Genomic DNA, 22955 nt, shown 5'->3' with positions numbered 1-22955 from the left:
CTTATACAAATCTAATTCCTCAACTGCTATGTCGAATAATAATGGTTTGTCAGGACCAAACCTTAATGTTAGGATCATTTGTCCAGACTGTAAAACATTTCCTCCCGATCTAATCGAAAGATTCAGCGAAGGGGATATCGTCTGTGGGAGTTGTGGGTTGGTGCTTAGTGATCGTATTGTCGACACTAGATCTGAATGGAGAACATTCAGCAATGATGATCAAAATGGAGATGATCCAAGTCGTGTGGGAGATGCGGGTAATCCATTATTTGATACCGAGGATTTATCCACAGCCATCTCTTTCTCGCCAGAAGCAGGTAGAACTGGTAGAGATTTGAACCGTGCACAATCCAAGTCATTAGTTGATAAGAAAGATAATGCACTTGCAGCCGCATATGCAAAGATATCTCAAATGTGTGATGGTTATCAATTACCTAAGATTGTTCAAGATGGTGCCAAAGAAGTTTATAAGTTAGTATATGACGAGAAATCGTTAAGAGGGAAATCACAAGAGTCCATTATGGCAGCTTCAGTATTTATAGGATGTCGCAAAGCTAATATGTCTAGAAATTTTGGAGAAATCTCAGCATTGACAAGTATTAAAGCTGAAGATATAGGAAAGATGGTGAAAATTGTTTCTAAAATAGTTCAGCACAAGGTCAATTCTGATCCCCATTCTAATTTCTACCTTGAAGAAGCAGCTAATAACTCTCAAACTTCATTAACTGATTTAATTAGAAGAATTTGTTCTTCGTTGGGATTAAACAATAAAGTCACGATTGCTGCTGAATATATAGCTCAACGATGCAAAGAGGAAGATATTTTGACAGGAAGATCTCCAAATACAATTGCAGGTGCTGGGATATATATGGCAACGTTGGTATACCAAGCTGGTACGCCAATACAATCGATATGCATAAAGAGTGCGATTGGACAAGGTACTCTTAAAGTTGCTTATAAAATAATAAAAGCTGAACAAGACAAGTTAACTGATCCTAATTGGTTTGTCCATGATGATCTGGTTTAAAGTGGCACATCTTATAAATACAAGTCTAAGAGCCTTTGTTTGTTGCAGAAGAGAACATATAATCCTCAGTGCTAAGTATGCTGTGTGTATAGTGTAGCATAATTATGCATAAATAGAACTATTCTTAATTTAATAGCTATTTATAATTAGTAATAGAAAGTCGGATTAATATTGGTAGCGTCATGCAAAATAAAAATTATCATCATTTTGACCAATGCACACGACTATTCACTTAAATATTTAACCAACCCCGATATGAAAAAAATTCTAAAATTGATTTTGAATGTATAGAAACTTGTTTCTTCAGAACTTTCTCCATCTATCTACTACTGTACCGTTAATTCGAGTATTGTAGCTATTGGTCATAGAGGTTATTGGTTTTCAAATATATCTGGTATAACTGCTTTGCGATTTTGTTCATATCTTGTGGTCTAAACACAACTGATTTCAAATTATATTTATTTCGATTACTAATTTGTGTTTACCTATCATAGAGTTGAGTAATCTATCAATTTCAAGCCTATACAAGTCGAATCCATCAATTACCATGTCAACAGCTACTAGTACTGCTGTTGTACCTCCAAGTTCAAAGGTTTCTGATGATGAAGCTCAACCATTCTTAGGACCAAACCTTAATGTTACTTTAACTTGTCCAGAATGTAAAATATTTCCTCCCGATCTAATCGAAAGATTCAGCGAAGGGGATATCGTCTGTGGGAGTTGTGGGTTGGTGCTTAGTGATCGTATTGTCGACACTAGATCTGAATGGAGAACATTCAGCAATGATGATCAAAATGGAGATGATCCAAGTCGTGTAGGAGATGCAGGTAATCCATTATTTGATACCGAGGATTTATCCACAGCCATCTCTTTCTCGCCAGAAGCAGGTAGAACTGGTAGAGATTTGAACCGTGCACAATCCAAGTCATTAGTTGATAAGAAAGATAATGCACTTGCAGCCGCATATGCAAAGATATCTCAAATGTGTGATGGTTATCAATTACCTAAGATTGTTCAAGATGGTGCCAAAGAAGTTTATAAGTTAGTATATGACGAGAAATCGTTAAGAGGGAAATCACAAGAGTCCATTATGGCTGCTTCTATTTTTATTGGATGTCGTAAGGCAAAAGTTGCTAGATCCTTTAAAGAAATTTGGGCCTTGACAAACGTTCCTCGTAAGGAAATTGGTAAAGTGTTTAAAATTATGAAGACGGTGATGCAAGAAAAGAATGCTTCTAATCCTAATGCATCTTATATGATTCAAGATAATGAACAAACTACACAAACTTCAGCTGCTGATTTAATCAGAAGATTTTGTTCTCATTTGGGTTTAAATACTCAAGTTACAAATGGTGCTGAACATATAGCAAGACGTTGCAAAGAGGTTGGAGTGTTGGCAGGTAGATCTCCTACTACAATTGCTGCAACTGTTATATATATGGCAGCTTTGGTCTTTGGTGTATACTTGCCACCAGCCAAAATTAGTGATAAGACTGGAGTGAGTGATGGTACTATTAAAACATCATACAGAGTAATGTATGAAGAGAAAGAAAAATTAATTGATCCATATTGGATTGAATCTGGAAAGGTAAAGTTAGAAAACATACCAAGAAGTTGATTTTTGGTTATTTTAACCTTTCCGCAAGTTATTATTCATGGCATATACATATTTGGGTACAGATTTTTTATAGTTTTTTATTTTTTGACTTGTATTGTTTATTTATTTCAATAGGTATATAAGTAGATATAGTATCAATATAGTGTTTACTATTTTAAATATGCTTAATGATTAGCATAATGATTACTTTATGATTTATCTACATTTAGTAAGTGTCCTTTCTAGCAGTAGTTTCTGTTTGCCTAATATAAAGAGAATAGGCATTTATCAATCAAATTTTGGAACTAAATCAAGGATTTGGTATGATCGTAATTTTTCACAAACTTTCCTGTTTGCAATTTTCTTTCTGAAGGTAGATTCAATTTGGTTATAGAAATTTTCTATGATAGAGTCTGTGAATGGTGTACAATAAATCTCGAACTCTAACTTGTTGATGTTTGTCGTAAAGTTTGAAGAACCTTCTGTGTTGAAAATTTCAAGGTCATCAAAAATTTCAAAACTTGTTAATTTCCAAATCCCGAAGTGATTTAAAGATGTATGATTGATAACATTAGAAAGAAAGCGGACATCATTGCAGTGTGGAATAAAAAGAGTCCTTAGATTTATTGGTAAACTTACGTTGGGCGAAATAAAACCAACCTGACATGAAGAAAATTTTAGAGATTGTAATCTGGAATAAATATATGGATTGGAAAATAAAGGACAATTATCATCTATAGATGTGAAATGGTCGAATTCGATCTCCAACTCATTTAGACATGTTGGTAATATCAAATTTTCTAATTCTATGTTACAACCTTCTAGTTTAATAGATTTTAATTTCAGAAATTCACCAAAATTGACTCTTGTAAAAGAACATTGGTAGTTTTTGAAGGCTAAAGACAAAGACCGTAATGTTGATTTTGCACCTTCAAAATCAATGGAATCTAATGAAAATGAACAACTGGGAAAAACGAACAGCAACTCTTCCAACCCTTGGGCTACTTTTAAAGAACTAATCGAATCATCGACTGGAATAAAACCATCTAGAACGAGTTTACGATAACCCATTTCAAGAATACTAGAGAAATATAAAGGATTCTTGGAATGACTCTGAAGTTCAAGATCTCTTAACAAACTTGGAAATTCGGGGAAAATATTGCTTACTTCAACACTATTTATGGTTAGACTTTCTAAATTTGATGGTAATTTATACAGACTTATAGATTCCAGTCGAAAATTAGCTCCCATAATTATACTAAGTGAATTTAAATTTTTGGGCCAATCATCACTTGACTGAATTATGATATCACTATTTACATAGAGGCCTTCTAACCATAAAGTTAGAATATTTCTAGGCAATTTTTTAATGTGAAAATCCTCTTGGAACTCAATCTTGAGATGTTTCAAATTGATAAATCTTGATAAATATTCTTGACTATATATGTCAGGTATAGCTAGACTGGTTAATGTCTCAAATGATGAATCTAAATTCAAGCTCTTTAAGTAACCACAACAGTATTCGATTTCTTTTAAATTTGAATAAATGGAAAAGTCTAATCTAAAATCTTGACTAGATTCACAAGCAGAATGTTCTACGTAAATTTTAGTTATCATAGATGATTTTTTATAGTTCTGTAGCTCAAAACAGTGGCATCTGTAAAGTATTAGAACGATATCAAAATTGGTTGCATTATCTAACCAATCATCTAAACAATCAATCACCATTGATTCACAGAAAAAAGTAATATCAACTGGAATGATATTATGAGGATCACTTTTAGTAAGTCGTACAATCGTTTGAAACATTTGTTTTATTTGAAGAAATTTTTTATCTATTTCCTCGTCAAAATCAATAGAATCACAAATAATCGACAATCTATGTTTTTTAATTTGATTTATTCTTATTCTTTTAACATAATTGTCTTCTATCAATGATTGTAAAACAAGAATTTCTGGAATAGACAAAAACTGGAGAATATTAACAATTAAATCATAAGGAAACTTGGGGAATATTTTGTTAAAAAAGGTTTCAATGTAAGTATCATCATAGAATGATATACTTATATCACTCATTTTCACTCAACTTCTCTTAGTTAGCAAGATGTGATACAACTATTTCTGGATTCCAGGAGAGAAAATATCTTGAATAAATTTTGAAGCTTGGATCCACCTTTAAAAGTCTGTTATGCAAAAAGTCATTCCAAATCGGGTTGCTTTTGCAATTTGATGTGCGCGACCTTTAGATAGTGAGGGATGGTACTATTAAAACATCCTACAGAGTAATGTAAAGAGAAAGAAAAATTAATTGATCCATATTGGATTGAATCTGGAAAGGTAAAGTTAGAAAACATACCAAGAATTTGATTTTTGGTTATTTTAACCTTTCCGCAAGTTGTTATTCATGGCATATACATATTTGGGTACAGATTTTTTATAGTTTTTTATTTTTTGACTTGTATTGTTTATTTATTTCAATAGGTATATAATTAGATATAGTATCAGCAGAGTGATTATTCCCTTAAAGATGTTAATTATAATATCTAAATACTTATTTATTGTACAAAGATGTTTAACATCAATCGAACTTGTACTTTTTCTACATAGAATTGGTGCAAAAGTTACCCCTTAACAATTAAACAAACTAGGTCAGCCCAAGAACAAAATGGAAAGTATTAGAGCGAAACCATTTTCTTTCAATTATCTTTCCAAAGGCCTTCTCAATACTCTTATAAACTTTAACCGTAAGATCTGTATCAGAAGCAGGGTAAGGCAAAATGCATTCTAATCTTCTGATTTTACTATTATTGTGGGAGTTTGAAATGCTAAAATCTTTAAACTTGTCAAAGTATTCTAAAGAAGTTAATGGAAATATTCTTAAATAGGTTAAGCATTCATGGTTAAGAATCTTTGAAAATAATTGTTTATTATTACTGAGTGGTACTTCTAGAATTTGAAGATATTTTGGTAATTGTATTTCAGTTGAAATATAATCTATATCACAGTTCATGAAAGAAAGCAGAACTAAGTTGGGATATTTCATTGGATCACCGAATAATGGACATGAATGGTCAACTGATATAAAATGATTTAAACGAAATCTCAACAGTCTTAAACTTAAAGGCAATTTTAAGTTATTTAAGTTTTCAATAATGCAGCTTTCTAGAATGACAGATTCCAATTTCAGAAATTCCTCAAAATCTAGTTGAGTGAAAACATGTTTCTCCATGAAACATATCTCCAACTTCTTTAAACTCAATTTAGCATATTCAAAATTAAGATCATTCAAATCAAACAGACATTTGCCCAGTCTAAATTTAAATTCTTCTATACCTGGTGCAATATAAACTGGTTTGGTACTATCATCTAGTAGACATATACGGAAGAACTCTAGTTTTTTAAGATTGTCACCCTGAATACTGACAATAGTCAGATCCATATATGTATAGTCTCCAAGAGTTGCAATATCAAATTCGATTAGTGAAGCTGGTAAAGATGGTAAGTTAACTGTAAATTCAGAGTTATCTCTATACATAATTGTTAGCTTTTTTAAGTAAAATGGCAACCCAATAATGACACCTTCGAATGCTTTACGAAACACATTAAATTCAACTGACTCTAGACCTTTGGGCCAATCATCTTGTGATTGGATTATTATTTCACTGTTTTCATTATAGCTAATCAAGCACAAAGTGACAATGGTTCTGGGTACTTTTTTAATCACAAATTCTTCTTTAAAGTTGATATCAAGATATTTTAGATTAATAAATTTTGATAAATAGTCTTGATCACATACATCAGGTATTATTAACTTCGTCAACGTATTGAAGGCTGAATCTAATCTCAAGCTTTTAAAGTTCAAACAATATCTACATTCAAAAACTTTTAAATTTGAATACTTTGATAGATCCAAATCTACAGATTGGTTTCCCTTTCCCACAATGTCACTTATTCGTATGATGCTGACACACATAGCCTTTTTACAGTTTTCTAATTTCTTAAATTGGGAATATTTTAGCATAAAAAAGTTTAAAGCAATATCAAAGCTGTTTGAGTTTCGTATGAATTCATCCAAATATAGAATTGGAAATGATTTAGTACTTTGGAAGTTAAATTCTACTGGGATAGGATTAATGTGTTCAAATTTAGTTAAATCTGTTATAGTATGAAATAATGTTTTAATTTTAAACTTTTCTTGAAATATTGACCTTAAAAGGCATGGATCCATTCCCTTTTTACTGTCTCTATAACGGACAGTAAGTCTTTGTTTTGTTATTTGATCTATTCTAATCCCTTTCACATAGTCGTCGTTAATCAATGTTTGTAGTATAACAATTTCTGGAATAGATAATAATCTTAATATTCCGACAATTGAATCATATGGAAACTTGGGAAATATATTGTTAAAAAAGGTTGCAATGAAAAAGTCATCATATGAAAAACACCGTTGATTCATTGAATAGATTTGGATTTAATAATTAATTGGATACTCTAACTTATTGAAAATTATCTAAACTTGAAAATTTGCCTGTGAAAAGAACTTATTGAATTGGATGTGTCTGCTTGATTTATTGTTTTTCAAAAGGGTCACTAAATATTTAAGTGGAAACTTTAAGGACAACCTCTGTAGAAGGAAAAAATTACATGCAGAATTTTGCATCCATTCTCAAGTTATAAAAATTATGCACCTGCCCAAAATCAGAGGGGAATACAAATGTGTGTAGCAATCTCTCTAATAAAGAATAGCTAGCACTAAGAAGTGAATTTACATTTCGTAGCAGGATGTTCATTAATTTACTCCCGTTGATTAACAAATTTGTCTGTGCTTGAATTAAATTATTGTGGTTAAGTCCATTGAAGTCAAGATCAATAAATTTATAAATATGCAGAAGTAGTTTGTTAGGTATTCCCATAGTTAATTTGTATGGATTAAATTCTAGTCTGCGAACTCATATTTCAGAACTTGAGTAATTAAAAATTAGTATCAGCAGTAAGATAAAAATCACAGAGGTGTACTCCATTCTCTATTTAACTGCATTTTACTCGAATGCTTTAGATATTAATAATAAAGCTTGGAAGAAAAGTGTTCACTAATGGGAACTCTCTATTTGTCTTTGAAAAGTCAGCATTCCATTAGCATAGCTAGACTCCAAAAATTGTATGACCCGCGTCTAACTAATAAACATAATTTCCTGCCTCCATACCTCTTCCTAATAAGTCAGCCGCGTAACAAATTATTTGTAGTTGTCTCTCTATATATAAGGGGCAATTACCTTTTAGTTCATTTTGCCTTCATATATTTTAAGTGTACAACTAAATAACAATCCAATAGTACTAGCAAGTATAAGAAATAGTCATACATAGATAAGGTTGGAGAGAAATAATCAATTTGATATCAATATTAGATTGATTGGTGGTCAAAGGTTGAAATTTTTGGCAGTATTGGAAGCATTGGCAGCATTGGCAGCATTGGCAACACACACCAATTCGATACCTAGAATAGATTAATTGATTAATTAATCTATCAATCTATCCTCCAACTGAGTATAGTAGCGTATTAAGCTTATTTGAATTGTTTTTTATTATACATTTATTCTTGATTAACAATCAAGATTGGTGCTTTATTAAGTTAAGTTTTGTCTAATTTCCTATCGGTTAAATATCATCATTATTTTACAATATTAAGATCTCTAGTAAGAAATCAATCAATCAATTTAAGGGTAGATTCAAATCTGATTGATCTAGTTGGGAATACTATTTCCTGTTACTTCTTTATTTAAGGTTAAGCAAATTTTTAATTTTTAATTTGGCAACTATTGTCGGTCTCTTAGGTGAATTATCCTACATATAAATCACAATCGCAAATTGCAAAAAGTGATTAAAGATTCATCACTTAAAACCTCTTTAAAGTAAATAACTGGAATTATTAAATCATACACCAGCTTTCGCTATGTCTAATAATAGAAATAGTGGGGAGTTAATATTAGCTTCCGTAAGAGGAACAATTAAATTCGTAAGGTTAGACGGAATTGAAGGGATATTCATCCCAATGGAAATTTCTTCATACGCTCTACCAGCAGCAGCAGCATCAGCAGCAGCACCACCACCACCGCCATCACCACCACCACAACAATTTTACGGATATCACTTCGATGAATCAAATTTCAGAATAAATTCTGGTCCATCAGCATCATCACCAGCACCGCCAACAGAAGCAGCACCAACAGCAGCACCAACAGCAGCACCAACAGCAGCACCAACAGCAGCACCAGCCCAAGAAGTAGCACCACCACCACCACAACAACAAGTTCAAACTTCACCTTCTCAACCAACAATAACCGATTTTGCACGTATCTTGACAAATCGAGTTTTTGATCAAGCAGTTGTGCACCTCGATAATTTTCGTGATTTGTCATTCCAAAATGAAAATGTGAGAGTCAAATGCGCCATCTTTCTCTCAATTATGAACCGATATCGCTCTAAAGTTACTCAACAATCCTATTTCACGAAGGTTGCAAGAAATGAAGAAGAACGCAGGCTCATATTAGAAGTGTTAAGAGTAAGATTCAATGCTACCCCAGCATAATTGCTTCTCATATTTATAGGTTATTTATAGAATGTAATTAAATTTTGTATAGTTAGATAAAAATTTATTAAATATTACAAATTTTACAAAGTTAATATACAATTACAAATAGAGGAGAAGAATGATGTAGATCATATAATCTATTCCATATTTTCATCACTATCATCAAAATTATCTTCATCATCAGCCATAAGGAAAAGCAAGGTCAGATCATTATCAATAGTTTGCCATATACCAATGTTTTGGTACTCTTGCAAACAATCGGCGTATTGATCAATACTGAACCCCTTCCCGATGACTCTATCCTTAAGTTCTGATAATTGTAATGATCTTTGGAAACCTCTACCATTATTTTCAGCAATTGATTTAATTAATTGATAAATCTTTGTAGTGGCAGATTCATCTTCACGAATTCTTTCTTCTTCATTATATAAGGAAGATTTTGATACTTGAATTAAACGAAGTGCTTCATCAACATCATCCATTGTTACCACATCATCAAATCTTAATCTAGCAGAAGCTTGAGCCATACGTAATATACCTAATAAAGTTCTTGGAGTAATATGACTGAATTTCTTAATAGAATCTTCATTTCTATGAGATTCTTTTCTCATATTAATATAAGATTGAACCACATAATCACCTACTTCCTTTGGAACAGTTGGTCTAAAACTTCTAGCTCTTGAAATATATTCTCTTATAGTGGCGGAATTCAATGGTTCGAAATCCATATCTGGTTGTTTATTATGCATATGGACATAAGCCACATGGTTAGCTAATCTTTCATCATTATCACGAGATGGTTGATCCAAAATAAGGAACATGATATCAAATCTTGATAATAAAGCAGCAGGTAAATTAATATTTTCATGAGGAGATAATCTGGTATTATATCTACCATATAAAGGATTAGCAGCAGCTAAGATTGATGTTCTAGCATTTAAAGTAGTAGTTATACCAGCTTTAGAAATAGAAATGGTTTGTTGTTCCATAACTTCATGAATGGCAGTTCTATCACTTTCATCCATTTTATCGAATTCATCAATACAACAAATACCATTATCAGCAAGAACCAAAGCACCACCTTCTAAAACCATTTCATCAGTGATTGGATCTCTCATGACAGCTGCAGTCAAACCAACACCAGATGAACCTCTACCAGTAGTATAAACACATCTTGGAGCGATTTTACTAATGGCTTTTAATAATTGAGATTTAGCCACCCCTGGATCCCCCATAAGACAAACATTTATATCACCTCTAATTTTCAAACCATCACCAATTTCTTTGGTGACCCCTCCACAAAGTAATAATAATAAGATTTTTTTAATATCTAAATGACCATAAATTTCAGGGGCAATAGATTTAGCTAATTTATTATAAACATCACCTTGATCACATAATTGATCAATTTCACGTTGGAATTCATTGGAGATATGTTTTGGATCATATTGTTTTTTAAATTGATGAATGTATTGAGCTTCTAAATAAGTTTCAGTCAATAACCCTGCTTTTAAAGCTCTGAATCCGGTATATGGAGAAGGCATGAAAATACCTGAAATATCAGCAGTATCACCTGGTTTTAAAGCACGAACTAAATCTCCATTAACATGAATGGTTAAAGTACGAGGAATATTACCAACAGGGACTTGATTCAGGAGTTCTTGAATCTTAACTTCCTGAAAACTCGAGAATTTCGAAGCCCTGGTGGACATGAATAATTGTCCCTTGTTGTTATTAGTTTTACAAGCAGCAGAATCACATTCAGACAATGGAGTAAAAGTCTTTGAATTTACCTCTTGAAAAATTTCATAACCACATTTATCACAAGTATAAGCATTGACTAAAATATTTGGTTTAACATCAGAAACTCTAGTGACGATCCCTCTTACAGTGATATAATGACCCACATGAGCACCTTTGATTAGTCTTACTGATAAAGCTGGTTTAGTATTTCCATTGTCATAGGATAAAGGTTTGAAATAAAGATTATAACGACGAGTTAATTTAGCTGGGAATCCATTTGAAGGATCTTGAGGAACTTGACTTGAATTACCAAACGTATTATCATCAGGATTGGATAATCCTTCTCTTAAATGATTGAATTCATCATTTGATTCTTGTTGTAATCTTAAATTTCTTAATTTTCTTTGATGTAAAATAACATCTAATACATCATCTTTATAACTTATATCTTTAGTTGGTTCAGGCATGATATCATCGATAATCTTGGAGAACAATTCATTATATCTATAAGTATTATTCAAAATCGTTGATAATAAAGTATGAGAAGTAGTTGAATATTGAGAACTTGAATTACCACTTGGTTCATAATTAGAAAGATAACTTTTTAAATCATCAAATTCAATTAAAACAGAAGTTTCATCACGATTAGCTACTTTTTGAAGTATATTCATATATTTGGCACCATGTAATGGAGTTTCATCATCAAGATCTAAATCATCAATATCGATGGTGGAATCTTTGAATGATTGTAAGAAGTCCTTTACAATATCTTTAATTTCATTATAATTGACTTTTAATTGGATAGAAGGTAACACCGTAGCCGTAGTAGTCGACATATTGAATTAGTATTGACTTGACTTGATGTAAATGAATGGAATTGACTTGATAGTAACGATCTAACTCAAAATAAAATAAAAAACAAGAAAACAGTTATAATTGAATGAATCTAATCAATGGGATGTTGCAAGGAGTTGATTGATAATTTTTCAATTTTGATGAATGCTGGACGCGTTTGTAATTATATTTCCTAATTAGGCAATATTGCACTTTATATGCAGACCGAGTAGATCACGTGTTCAACACTATATTAAAAAAATATACAACGATTTTACAACTACAACAACTTTTACACCTAATTATCAATAATAATACATATATTACCAGAACAAATGTAGAAAGAGAGTTAAAGTCAATTTAAAAATAAACTTGAATAAATTATCTATACACTAACAACAAGAAAAGACACAAAAAAAAAGAGGATATATATAGACCTAATCATATATATCTAATAACAATAATAGAATAAATAACATAACATAACGTAACACTGATACACAGGAGGGGTAGGTAGGTAGGAAGTAAATGGGAAAAAAATAAATTGAATTAAACAGTGTCTTGTAGATTATGTCTTTTTAAATAGTGAAGTAAACAAAAAAAAAAGCACTAGCAGATTAGAAATAGAAACCTAATGATATAAAACATACAATGTAATCATAAACCAAACAAACAAAATAAACAATAATAATAATAATAGAAATATCCCTTTAAAAAATGCACACACATGAACTAATTCCTTAAATCTACCAAGGCAAAAGCTGCAGACCGTTGTTCATCATCGACATCAACATCCATCATCGTATCGATGTTATTCTCCAATTGGGGTTGAACCAGAGGTGACAGAGTATTTGATTCGACTTTAACTCTTTCCCCTGATCTTGATCGGGCAGCAGTGGATGATGATGGATACTTCCCTTGTCTTGAGATTGATCTAGGAGTGTTCGTACTTGAATTGATTTTTTTCTTACCACCACCACTTGTTATAGATGAATTTGAAGTGATACTGTTCTTGCGTAATGATTCGGGACCAATAGTAGCCCAATCTTCTTCATCTGTATCTTCTTCACTTTGATCGTTGTGATTACGATGAGAATAACGATGATGATTATGGTGATGGTGGGTACGATGATGAGAATCTTCTAATTTCGAATGGATTGAACTTGGAGTAGATTTGGCAAACTGAGCATTTTCATAAGGTGTGGTAGAAGTAGTGGTCGTATTGGTAGATTGAGTGGATGTTACTTTTGGAGCATTTGGATGAGAATGAGATAAGGATGAAGATAATGTCGATCTTATATGAGATTCATTAAATGATGATTTTCTTCTACCTCCACCTTCGACTTTTTCAATAATAAATGATGATGAATTATTATCATGAATATAATTATTATTATTAGTGGTAGTAGAAGTAGTAGTATTAGATGTTGAATTAAGATTGATTAAATCAGGAGTGGTACCAGACCATGAATTCAATGGAGATGAGGATGTTAAAGGAGGGGGAGAGTTAATCGATACACTAGAGTTCTTAGCCGATGATACGATATAATTATCTAAACCACCATCGAAAGAAGCTAATCTTGAACGATTAAAAATTTGATATCGATGAGAACTAGTTGGTTTTGATATGACTGAACTTGAAGATTTTCTTCTTCTTTCACCTGAAGTTGATGATGGAGGAGGACTTATTTTGATTGGAACACGTTTAGCGAATTTGATAGGAGGTGGAGAAGTTGTAGATTTATTAGTGGTGGTTGTACTTGTAGATGGATTAATGGATGAGATTTGATTTCTCTTTTTATCGTCATTATCAAAGGGGAATAATGCATCGTCATCTTCATCATCATCATCATCTTCTTCTGATGATGATGCGGTTGACTCTAACATTTCATCATCATCTTCATCATCATCATCTTCCATGACATTTTCCAAATCAATATCATTTTCATCATCTGAATCACTCGCAATAGCATTTGAATTCTTTGGTTCTTTCGGTAATTTTATATTATGTAAGTTTTTATTATTATTGGTGATTGATTCTCTTCTATCTTTCTTAGTTAAAGAAGTGGCTCCAGTATTCGTACTTGTAGACGTATTAGATTGATTTTGTTTCTTTGACCATCCTAATTTCAAATTAGTTTTATTTCTTAAATCATTAACATTAATCAATTTTTCATTATTTCCATCATCAAGAATACTATTAATAGATCCATTATGACCACCATTAGGGAGATCATTTGATCCACCATTTGAAGTTTCAGTACCTTCAGTAACGATATAATCACTATTAACTTTCCGAACAGCCCATTGACCCCATCCAATTTTCTCAAACACGACATTATTAATCAAATCAGTTTGTTCCATGGCGGCCATGATCAATCTCCGTTGTTTGGATAAGGATAATTGATCGAAACTACCTACTTCTAATGATAATTGATGGGTGATATGACGGATTGGTAAGGGACCTTTTCTAATTAAAAGATTGGCTAATCTTGTTGGAGTTATTTTTGATGCGACTTGGATCCCTTCTGGAGATGAGGTTGATAAGAGTTTCTTATTAGTTTGTTTGGATGTGTGGTGATCATCTTCGTCATCATCAAAAGAAGTATTGGAGGAGTGGTTTGGTTGGATATGGGAGGAGGAGGCGGAGGAGGAGGAGATGGTATGATTAATCGGGGAGGTATGAGAAGTTGATAATGGAGGAGGAAGGTAATTCAACGGAGGAGAGTTTGATGAAGATAATATATGAACTGATGGGAGTGATTGTTGAGTAGGTGGAATGGGAGGAGGGGGAGGAGGAGTGGGAGCGTTTATCAAATTATGAATATTAGTCATAGCAGCAGTTGACATATCCTAGTTTGGAGTAGGATGGATGGATATAATGAATATATAAGGAGGGATTGGATGTTATATCTGGTGATATATACTTGAATTAGATAAAATGATTGAAAAAGGTGATTGTTGGAGTAAGTGAAATAAGTGAAATTTGATAAATGATAAGTTAGGGAATGATAACTGATAAAGTTGCGATTTATGATAAGATAGTCAGTAAGTGAATGGGTGGGTGGGTTGTAGTTTCGTAGTTGATGGATTGGAATGGATTTGTTGAATGAACTGATGGATGGTCTGACTTGCTTAACACTTGATGATACCAGTTGATACTTGATAATAGATGATAGTTGTTGTTGTCAATCTGATATAAGATTGAATTGGATTGGATTGGTTGTGTTTATATTTTGTGGTATTTTTCAGAACACTCACTCACACACGCACTCAATTTATTTTATTTTACCCACCACACAGTTTAAGCTGAACGTTTCAAAATTTCTTATCTTCTTAATTAGGGAAAAAAAAATAAAAATAAAAAATTACGGGGTCAGTGGAAATTTTCAAATTTATTTTTAGTGACTGACACCGAGCCAGTAAATAGTGAGATCTTTTTAATTTATTTAGTGGAGGTATCGGTAAGATTTGATTATAGTCTTTATCCGACGGTTATTGTTTATATGATTTTATTCAATTTGATATATGATAGTTATACTGATGGGATACTGAAGAAGTAGTAGTAGCAACAACAACTAGTATAAAAGTCAAATACCACTATAGATATATAATAAACCTTGGTAAATCAAAAGTGTCACTCAATTTGAAATTTTGTCTGACTGAATTTTTGTCTGTCTGTTTTGTGAATTTTAAGATTTCTTATGACTCTTTTTTTTTTTGTTGGAATCACCAGCCTTTCTCTCTCCCTAAACTTAAAGTTTTAGCGCACTGAAAATTTCCACAACACGCGTTTTTTTTTCAGACAGACACTAAACTTTTCGTGACTGACTGAAATGGAATTGCTTAACAACTAATCTGGATAATCTATCTGAATTGAATTACCGTTTTAGTTTTATGTTATCTCAACTTATACAGTTTATATTAAGTATATATATACATGTCAGAGATAATGGGGAATGTTATACATATATAAACAAACCCTATATTTAGTATACTTACTCTTTCAAACAGTAAGATAAATAGGAGTCGCTACTAACTAACTATTATTCGTAAACACAACAATTGTTAAACTTATGACGTTTTCATCACTCACTCTACTTCATGAAATTTTAGTTGAATTGCCAATCATTCCATTTTAATTTACTTTACTTTACCACTTTCAATTAATTGGGTTATATTTTTTATTTAGGGGAAACTTAGTTCTATTTTTTTGCAATGTCTTTTAAGCTTTTCAAATAACCTCGCCCCCCACCCCACCCCCTCTAAGTTATATTTCCACTCCGCTAACGTCCCCTCCTTATACTTCCCCCCCTAAACTATAGTCTATTAGTGGTTGAAATTTTTCAGATTGAACCTCGATCTTTTACCAGTATTAACCGGCTGTTTAACTGCTCCTCCATTCTCAGTATAATTAACCGTTGTTACCATTTCTCTATCTATATGTCTTTCGCTCTCCACTATTGTCCATTCATACAATGTCACTAACTTTCACTATTTCCAACCTATCCGCTAAAATAAAAAAAAATCTCCATGACATAATATTGATCATTCTAACTAGTTGTATCATCTACCATTCCCCTCCCCCACTCAATATTTAATTTACCTATTTCTATTATTAGACAAAAGTACCGATTCTTAATTAGGTCATTTATTTACTGAAAATGAATGTCTTTGTGTCACATTTTCCCAATTAGGTAGAGGGTTGGATTTGGTATCATCCACACGACCCATTTTTTTCTCCATAAATCATAACAGTATCAATTATTTTGATAATTTGGTTGCATTTCACAACCATTTCATGGCAAAAATAACATATAATCACATCATGACAACTACAATAACTCATACTCCTATACTACCTTCTTCAACCATCACTACGTTCAAACAAGGTCTTCAATATTATAATCATATAACTACTATTAATAGTATATTAATCCTATCTCGAGTCAAATTTGGTATCATTGGATCCATTGATAATTTATTAAATGAAGATGATGATGATGATGATGAACCACTCACATCACTAAGCTACGACATATCTAATGAACTTGTTAAATTATGTAAGAAAACACTAGTCAACAATGACGACGATAAGATCTTAACTTTAACTTACACCATACACAACAAACCATACAATTTAATGATTAATTCAATTCATAATTATATAATTATATACATCTTATAGAACGAATTTAATGACAACAATCATGTTTATTAACCGATTGGATATGGCCTGCTTCTAATAATTCATCTAAATTATCATCTTTATCAATAATGAATATCTTATCGGGGTTCAAGATCCGATGAGGATCTAATGAAAGTTTAATATGTCTCATAAGATCTAATGAACTTGGACTGAACTCCTTTTCTAAATATTTTCTCTTCCCTACACCGACACCATGTTCACCGGTGGAGGTACCTTCATATTTCAAAGCTCGTTCAACCATACGATCAACTAATGTCTTGGTCTTATGATAATCGGGAGAATTATATAATAATAAGAAATGACAATTTCCATCTCCAATATGACCCATGACACTGAATTTACCCTTGAATCCACTATTATTCAAATCATCATTGGTTTCAGTAATAACTTGACTTACTTTCGATAATGGGACCGCGATATCGGTCGTCCAGATTTGAACATCATTGGGGTCGGGTAATACTTTGTTTCCATATTCAAAAGTAGACCATAATCCTTGTCTTCTTGCACTCCATAAAACAGCGTTTTCTTCTTCATTATGACTGTTTTGGAATTTAATCAAATGATTACGATTGGCGATTTCCTTTATGACTTTCACTTGTTCATTAATAGATTGATCCGATGGTCCACCAATCTTGAAGAATAAAGTTGGCTTTTCATCAAATTTCTTATCCTTTGAACTGCCATCATTAACAAATGATACCGTAGTCTCATCCAAGATTTCAATCGCATTCAATTGTAATCCACTTTTATTAATGATTTCTTGAGCAGTAGCAGAAGCATCCTTAATCGTAGGGAATGAAGCAATCGAAACTAATTCTCTCTTAGGTCTAACATGTAATTTAATTGTGATTTCAGTTATAATCCCTAATGTCCCTTCACTACCAATAAACAATCTCGTTAAATCATATCCTGCCGATGATTTTCTCGGACGTTGTTTAGTCTTAATTATTGACCCATCAGCCAATACTACTGTCAAATTAACCACATTCTCTTTCATAGTTCCATACTTGTACGCATTGGTCCCACTAGCAGATGTAGCTACCATACCGGCAATCGTAGCACCTAAACCTGGATCAACTGGGAATAATAAATGAGATCCTAAAGGATGAGATTTAAGATAATCATCTAATTCAGACCAGCCTACACCCGGTTGAACCACAATATCCAAATCATCAGGATGGAATTCAACTATATTATTCAAATGACTGAAACTTAATGCAATACTGTTAGGACCTCTCGTATGCATGGTTTGACCTTCTAAAGAGGTTAATCCTGAATTGGCGACGATAGGAATATGATATTTATTGGCGATTTTTAAAATATCACTTACTTCTTGAGTATTATTAGGAGAAATTATCACTTTTGGTTTTTGATCTTGAGGTTTGGGAGGATGATGAGTAGAGAAGAATGAATCACTTTGGGATTTGATAACTTCTTCATCATAATTGAATTGATCGGGGGTTAAAATCGCTTTGATTTCAGATATACCTTGTTGGAATTGATTATCATCAGCATATATTAATGGAGGTAATGATTCAATGGTAGTGGTGGACGATTTAAGTGGTGCAGTGGTGAATATCGAATTATATTGTGATCCAAGGTAGATACCCCCACCTAAGAATAACAAACCGACTAAAGCGTATCCCAATGAACTTGACTTGGCCTTAGGAGGTAAGGGTGGTGCTGGAATAGTTGGTGACGACTTCCCAGTAGATTGAAGTCTGGTGAAGGTTAAACTTCTCCGAGAAATTAAATTCTTCTTTAAATTAGAACCCCACATATTAGTTATTGTCCTCTATTCAACTAACTAATCTATAATGAATAAAACTATAAAGATAGAGTTGAAAAAGTTGAAAAGAAAGAATATACTATAACACTGGTTAAATAATCTGACAAATGAGTTTTAACAATAATCGAAAGTGTCAAACCAATCTGTGGCTCTGATCGATATCCATTATTGAAAAATGAACTTTTAACCAAATTGCGTAATAGGACCGATAAAAATCCCTTTGTCGCAAAGTCATGTCGCAAAAATAAGAATGTAAACTTTTGCGACAAATCGATAATCGGTTTTCGACAAAACCCAAAAAAAGAAATTAAATTTTAAATCTTTTTTTTCGATTAGAACATATCACGTGCAACATCAAATATCAAAAACTTTTTTAAAATTGAAAAATTTCAAAGGCCGTGTTGCAATTGGATATAACCAGTTCCTTTCTTATTTCTTCTTTCTTTCCTTTCATTCACTTCATCTGATATTCATTCATCAAACAGGAACGATGGCACCTCATGCGTTAACTGTTGACAGTAAAGGTAGTTCATCATCTGCTAGTTTCAACGAACAACAGCAATTCCTTGATGAACATCTTTCTAATCCATTTGGTTCAACTGCTCATCCTGAATTAATCAAAGGTACGATCTATACCTCCCCTTTAACTATTGTTAATCAAACTATTTATTCAATCTCTTCCAAGATCTTCAGTTATAGTAGTGTTGGAATTGATAATTTATTAGATTCAAATATCGATAATTGGAATAATACCTTTGATAGAGTTAATTCATTTGGTATTAAACCATTTTATAATAAATTCGAAGTTAGATCAGGTGCTTCCAATGCTATCTTAGGTTATTTTAAAAAGAATGGTACTAATGGTCAACCATTATCAATAATTAGTGGCTCAAATGCCTTAACTTATATGAGACCAACCTTATCCTCTTCAACCAATACTTCTGGTGATTCTCCTTCTTTACCATTAGCTTTCAATGTTAGTGCTATTGATTTTGATTTTAATTCTGATTCTTTGGTTTCAAATTATTCTGCTCCATTAAATATTGCTAGATCATTAGGTTATTCAATTTTCACTCCTTTAGATTTCAATAATGGAGTTGAAATTCAACATACTACTTTATTGAATCATTATTTAGTATCTTTAATTGGTCAACCATCTTTAAACTTATTCGATGGTCCAAATTTCATTAAATACTATAGTAAATTTTCAAATTTATTAAGTGTTGAAGAATTAGGTACTTTATATCAAAGTTTATTAAATAAATCTGATCAAATCCCAACTAATTTAGATGAAGCTATTGATATTGCTTTCCAAAATTTAAATGCTTTAACTGGTGAAAACTATTCTCAATTCGAATATATTGGTGATGCTAATGCTGATACTGTTTTAATTAGTTATGGTACTTTTGAAACTACTCAATTATCCAACTTGATTAAAAAATCCGGTATTAAATCCATTGGATTAGTTAAAATTAGAGTCCCTGTCCCATTCAATCAACAAAAATTCATTGCTACTTTACCTAAATCCACTAAAAAAATTATCATCTTAGATCAAAAGGTTAATGATGAAAATACTAATGGTACAGGATTAATCAGTGATATTACTTCAACTTTATTCTTAAATGGTTTATATCATAATTTGAAGATTGAAGAATTCAATTATCCTTTGAATTTCGAATGGACTCCAATCACTATCAGTAAGATTTTAGTTAATTTCGTTGATTCATTATCTGAAGATGATATTTTATCCTCAAGTATTGAAACTAGATTTGTTGATGGTCCATTAACTGCTAATTCTTCTCCAGTTGGTAAATACTTACTATGGGGTAAAGATAATGGTATTTTAGTTAAGACTGCTGATAAATTAGCTCTTTCTTTATCATTAGATGATTCTAAAGTCGTATCCATTAGAAATAAATTTGATACTTCTTCTAATGGAGGTATTTTCCAATCTCAAATCATTTCTTCTGAAAATGCTATTTCAGGAGGTGAAACTATTGATTCGGCTGATTTAATCATTTTAGAAGATTTATCAATTTTGAATAGTTATGATGTATTAGCTACTTCCAAACCAGAATCAACTATTTTATTAATTAATTCCGTTGGAAAGATTGATGACGTCAATGAATTTGTCGAAAAGAAATTACCAGTTGATTTTAAAGTTTCTTTAGTTAAGAATCAAAATAAATTAGTTATTATTGATTTAACTATCTTAAAGGAATTAGATGAATTAAATCAATCCACTAAAGGGTTCTCTGAAGAATTTTTAATTCAATTAGCATTCTGGAGATCAACTTTACCTGATTTGAAATCATTCATCGTTAATAAATTATTACAAGCCAATGGAAATGGATTTGAATTATTAGCTGTTGTCTTGGATAAATTTATTCAAATTATTGATGAAAACAATGGTTTGAAATCGATTGAAGTCTCACCTGAATGGGCTAGTTTAGAAGTTGCTCCAGTTGATGAAGAAAAGAAAGATCAAGATGGTGATGAAATCCTTGATGAAGACATTGAAGAACCAGTTGTCTTACCATTCTTCCCAGTTGAAACTTCATTCTTCCCAAATCCTCGTGAAGGTGTTGTTGATTCTGAAAATGTCGAAAATAATCTAATTGGATACAAGGAATTAGCTACTAAATTCACTTTTGCAGAAGCTTATGGTGTGAAAAAAGAATTAAGACCAGATTTACCAGTTAAGAATTTCGTGGTTAAAGTTCAAGAAAACAAACGTTTAACTCCTCAAGAATATTCTCGTAATATCTTCCATATTGAATTCGATATTGGTGATAGTGGATTAACTTATGATATTGGTGAAGCATTAGGTATTCATGGTAGAAACAATGAAGAAGATGTTGATCAATTCTTGGAATTCTATAATTTAGATGGTGATGCCTTAATTGAAACTAATAATAAAGATGATGCCAAGATTTTAGAAATCAAATCAGTCAAACAAATCTTATTAGATAATTTAGATTTCTTAGGTAAACCAGGAAAGAAATTTTATGAAAGCTTGTCATCATTTGCTACTAATGAAAAGGAAAAAGAACATTTATTAAAATTAAGTAGTGCTGAAGGATTAGAAGAATTAAAGAAAAGACAAGAAGTTGATTTTGATACTTATGTTGATATCTTAACCGAATTCAAATCTGCCCGTCCATCCTTTGAAGAATTAATTAAAATCATTAATCCATTAAAGAGAAGAGAATATTCGATTGCTTCATCACAAAAGATTCATACCAGAGCCATTCATTTATTAATTGTTGTGGTTGATTGGGTCGATTCAAGAGGTAGAATCAGATATGGTCAATGTTCCAAATATCTTTCTGATTTGAAAATTGGTCAAGAATTAGTGGTTAGTGTTAAACCATCCGTTATGAAATTACCAAAATTAACTACTCAACCAATCATTATGAGTGGTTTAGGTACTGGTTTAGCTCCATTCAAAGCTTTTATTGAAGAAAAGATTTGGCAATTAGAACAAGGATTTGAAATTGGTGAAATTTATCTTTATTTAGGTTCAAGACATAAGAAAGAAGAATATCTTTATGGAGAATTATGGGAAGCTTATAAAGAAGCCGGAATTTTAACTCATATTGGAGCTGCTTTCTCTAGAGATCAACCTCAAAAGATTTATATTCAAGATAAGATTAGAGAAAGTATTGAAGATTTAACTGATGCTGTTTGTGCTAAACAAGGTTCATTCTATTTATGTGGACCTACTTGGCCTGTTCCAGATATCACTGCTTGTTTAGAAGATATTATTCGTAATGGAGCTAAGAAGGAAGGTAAAGTAGTTAAAGATGTTGCTAAGATTGTTGAAGATATGAAGGAAGAAGGTAGATATATTTTAGAAGTTTATTAGAGTTTTTTATTTATCATTTCTTATTTTTAATTGTTTTAATTATAATATTTATATCAATCCTTTCAAGTATTAGTTGTAATTGTAGTTGTAGTCGTATATATAGACGAGCTTTGATATTTGCAGCCAGAGAAAGAATGTGTCTCATTATGTACAGGACTACCCCATTTTATACCCCACTTAAAAAAAGAAATTTCCGTCTCTAGTTGTATAGTAAAGGTTGATAAGTATAAATTTGAATGAAGCAAGAGTATGTAGAAATATAATTGTACAGATAAGAAACGACATAGTTAATGAGCAAT

General features: G+C 31.8%; 8 protein-coding genes across 8 annotated transcripts; 3 read left to right on the top strand and 5 right to left on the bottom strand. All coding sequences in view use genetic code 12, as the record gives it.

The window, feature by feature from the left end:
• Positions 1-28: 28 nt before the first annotated feature.
• On the top strand, positions 29-1027 carry DFJ63DRAFT_312895 (putative transcription initiation factor IIB; the record flags this gene model as incomplete). Its single annotated transcript, XM_064906069.1, has 1 exon — positions 29-1027. The coding sequence occupies one exon, from the start codon at positions 29-31 to the stop codon at positions 1025-1027; it is 999 nt and encodes a 332-aa protein (XP_064762912.1).
• Positions 1028-1574: 547 nt separating this feature from the next.
• On the top strand, positions 1575-2645 carry DFJ63DRAFT_312894 (transcription initiation factor IIB; the record flags this gene model as incomplete). The annotated part of the gene is made up of 1 exon (XM_064906068.1): positions 1575-2645. The coding sequence occupies one exon, from the start codon at positions 1575-1577 to the stop codon at positions 2643-2645; it is 1071 nt and encodes a 356-aa protein (XP_064762911.1).
• Positions 2646-2912: 267 nt separating this feature from the next.
• On the bottom strand, positions 2913-4700 carry DFJ63DRAFT_312893 (uncharacterized protein; the record flags this gene model as incomplete). Its single annotated transcript, XM_064906067.1, has 1 exon — positions 2913-4700. One exon carries the CDS (start codon positions 4698-4700, stop codon positions 2913-2915), a length of 1788 nt encoding a protein of 595 aa, XP_064762910.1.
• Positions 4701-5268: 568 nt separating this feature from the next.
• DFJ63DRAFT_312892 (uncharacterized protein) lies at positions 5269-7080 on the bottom strand (the record flags this gene model as incomplete). The annotated part of the gene is made up of 1 exon (XM_064906066.1): positions 5269-7080. One exon carries the CDS (start codon positions 7078-7080, stop codon positions 5269-5271), a length of 1812 nt encoding a protein of 603 aa, XP_064762909.1.
• Positions 7081-9260: 2180 nt separating this feature from the next.
• CDC47 (DNA replication licensing factor MCM7) lies at positions 9261-12091 on the bottom strand. Its single transcript, XM_064907596.1, has one exon. It carries the CDS (start codon positions 11790-11792, stop codon positions 9351-9353), a length of 2442 nt encoding a protein of 813 aa, XP_064762908.1. The 5' UTR covers positions 11793-12091; the 3' UTR covers positions 9261-9350.
• A 431-nt stretch (positions 12092-12522) lies between these two features.
• Positions 12523-14640, bottom strand: STB3 (Stb3p; the record flags this gene model as incomplete). Its single annotated transcript, XM_064908159.1, has 1 exon — positions 12523-14640. One exon carries the CDS (start codon positions 14638-14640, stop codon positions 12523-12525), a length of 2118 nt encoding a protein of 705 aa, XP_064762907.1.
• Positions 14641-16985: 2345 nt separating this feature from the next.
• On the bottom strand, positions 16986-18779 carry DFJ63DRAFT_286400 (FAD-binding oxidoreductase; the record flags this gene model as incomplete). Its single annotated transcript, XM_064904968.1, has 1 exon — positions 16986-18779. One exon carries the CDS (start codon positions 18777-18779, stop codon positions 16986-16988), a length of 1794 nt encoding a protein of 597 aa, XP_064762906.1.
• Positions 18780-19278: 499 nt separating this feature from the next.
• MET10 (sulfite reductase subunit alpha) lies at positions 19279-22656 on the top strand (the record flags this gene model as incomplete). Its single annotated transcript, XM_064908158.1, has 1 exon — positions 19279-22656. The coding sequence occupies one exon, from the start codon at positions 19279-19281 to the stop codon at positions 22654-22656; it is 3378 nt and encodes a 1125-aa protein (XP_064762905.1).
• Positions 22657-22955: the final 299 nt, after the last annotated feature.

This window comes from Scheffersomyces coipomensis (assembly GCF_036884675.1).
Source record: "Scheffersomyces coipomensis strain NRRL Y-17651 chromosome Unknown DFJ63scaffold_3, whole genome shotgun sequence".
NCBI classification, from domain to species: Eukaryota; Fungi; Ascomycota; class Pichiomycetes; order Serinales; family Debaryomycetaceae; genus Scheffersomyces; species Scheffersomyces coipomensis.
This window is presented reverse-complemented; position numbering and strand designations above follow the sequence as displayed.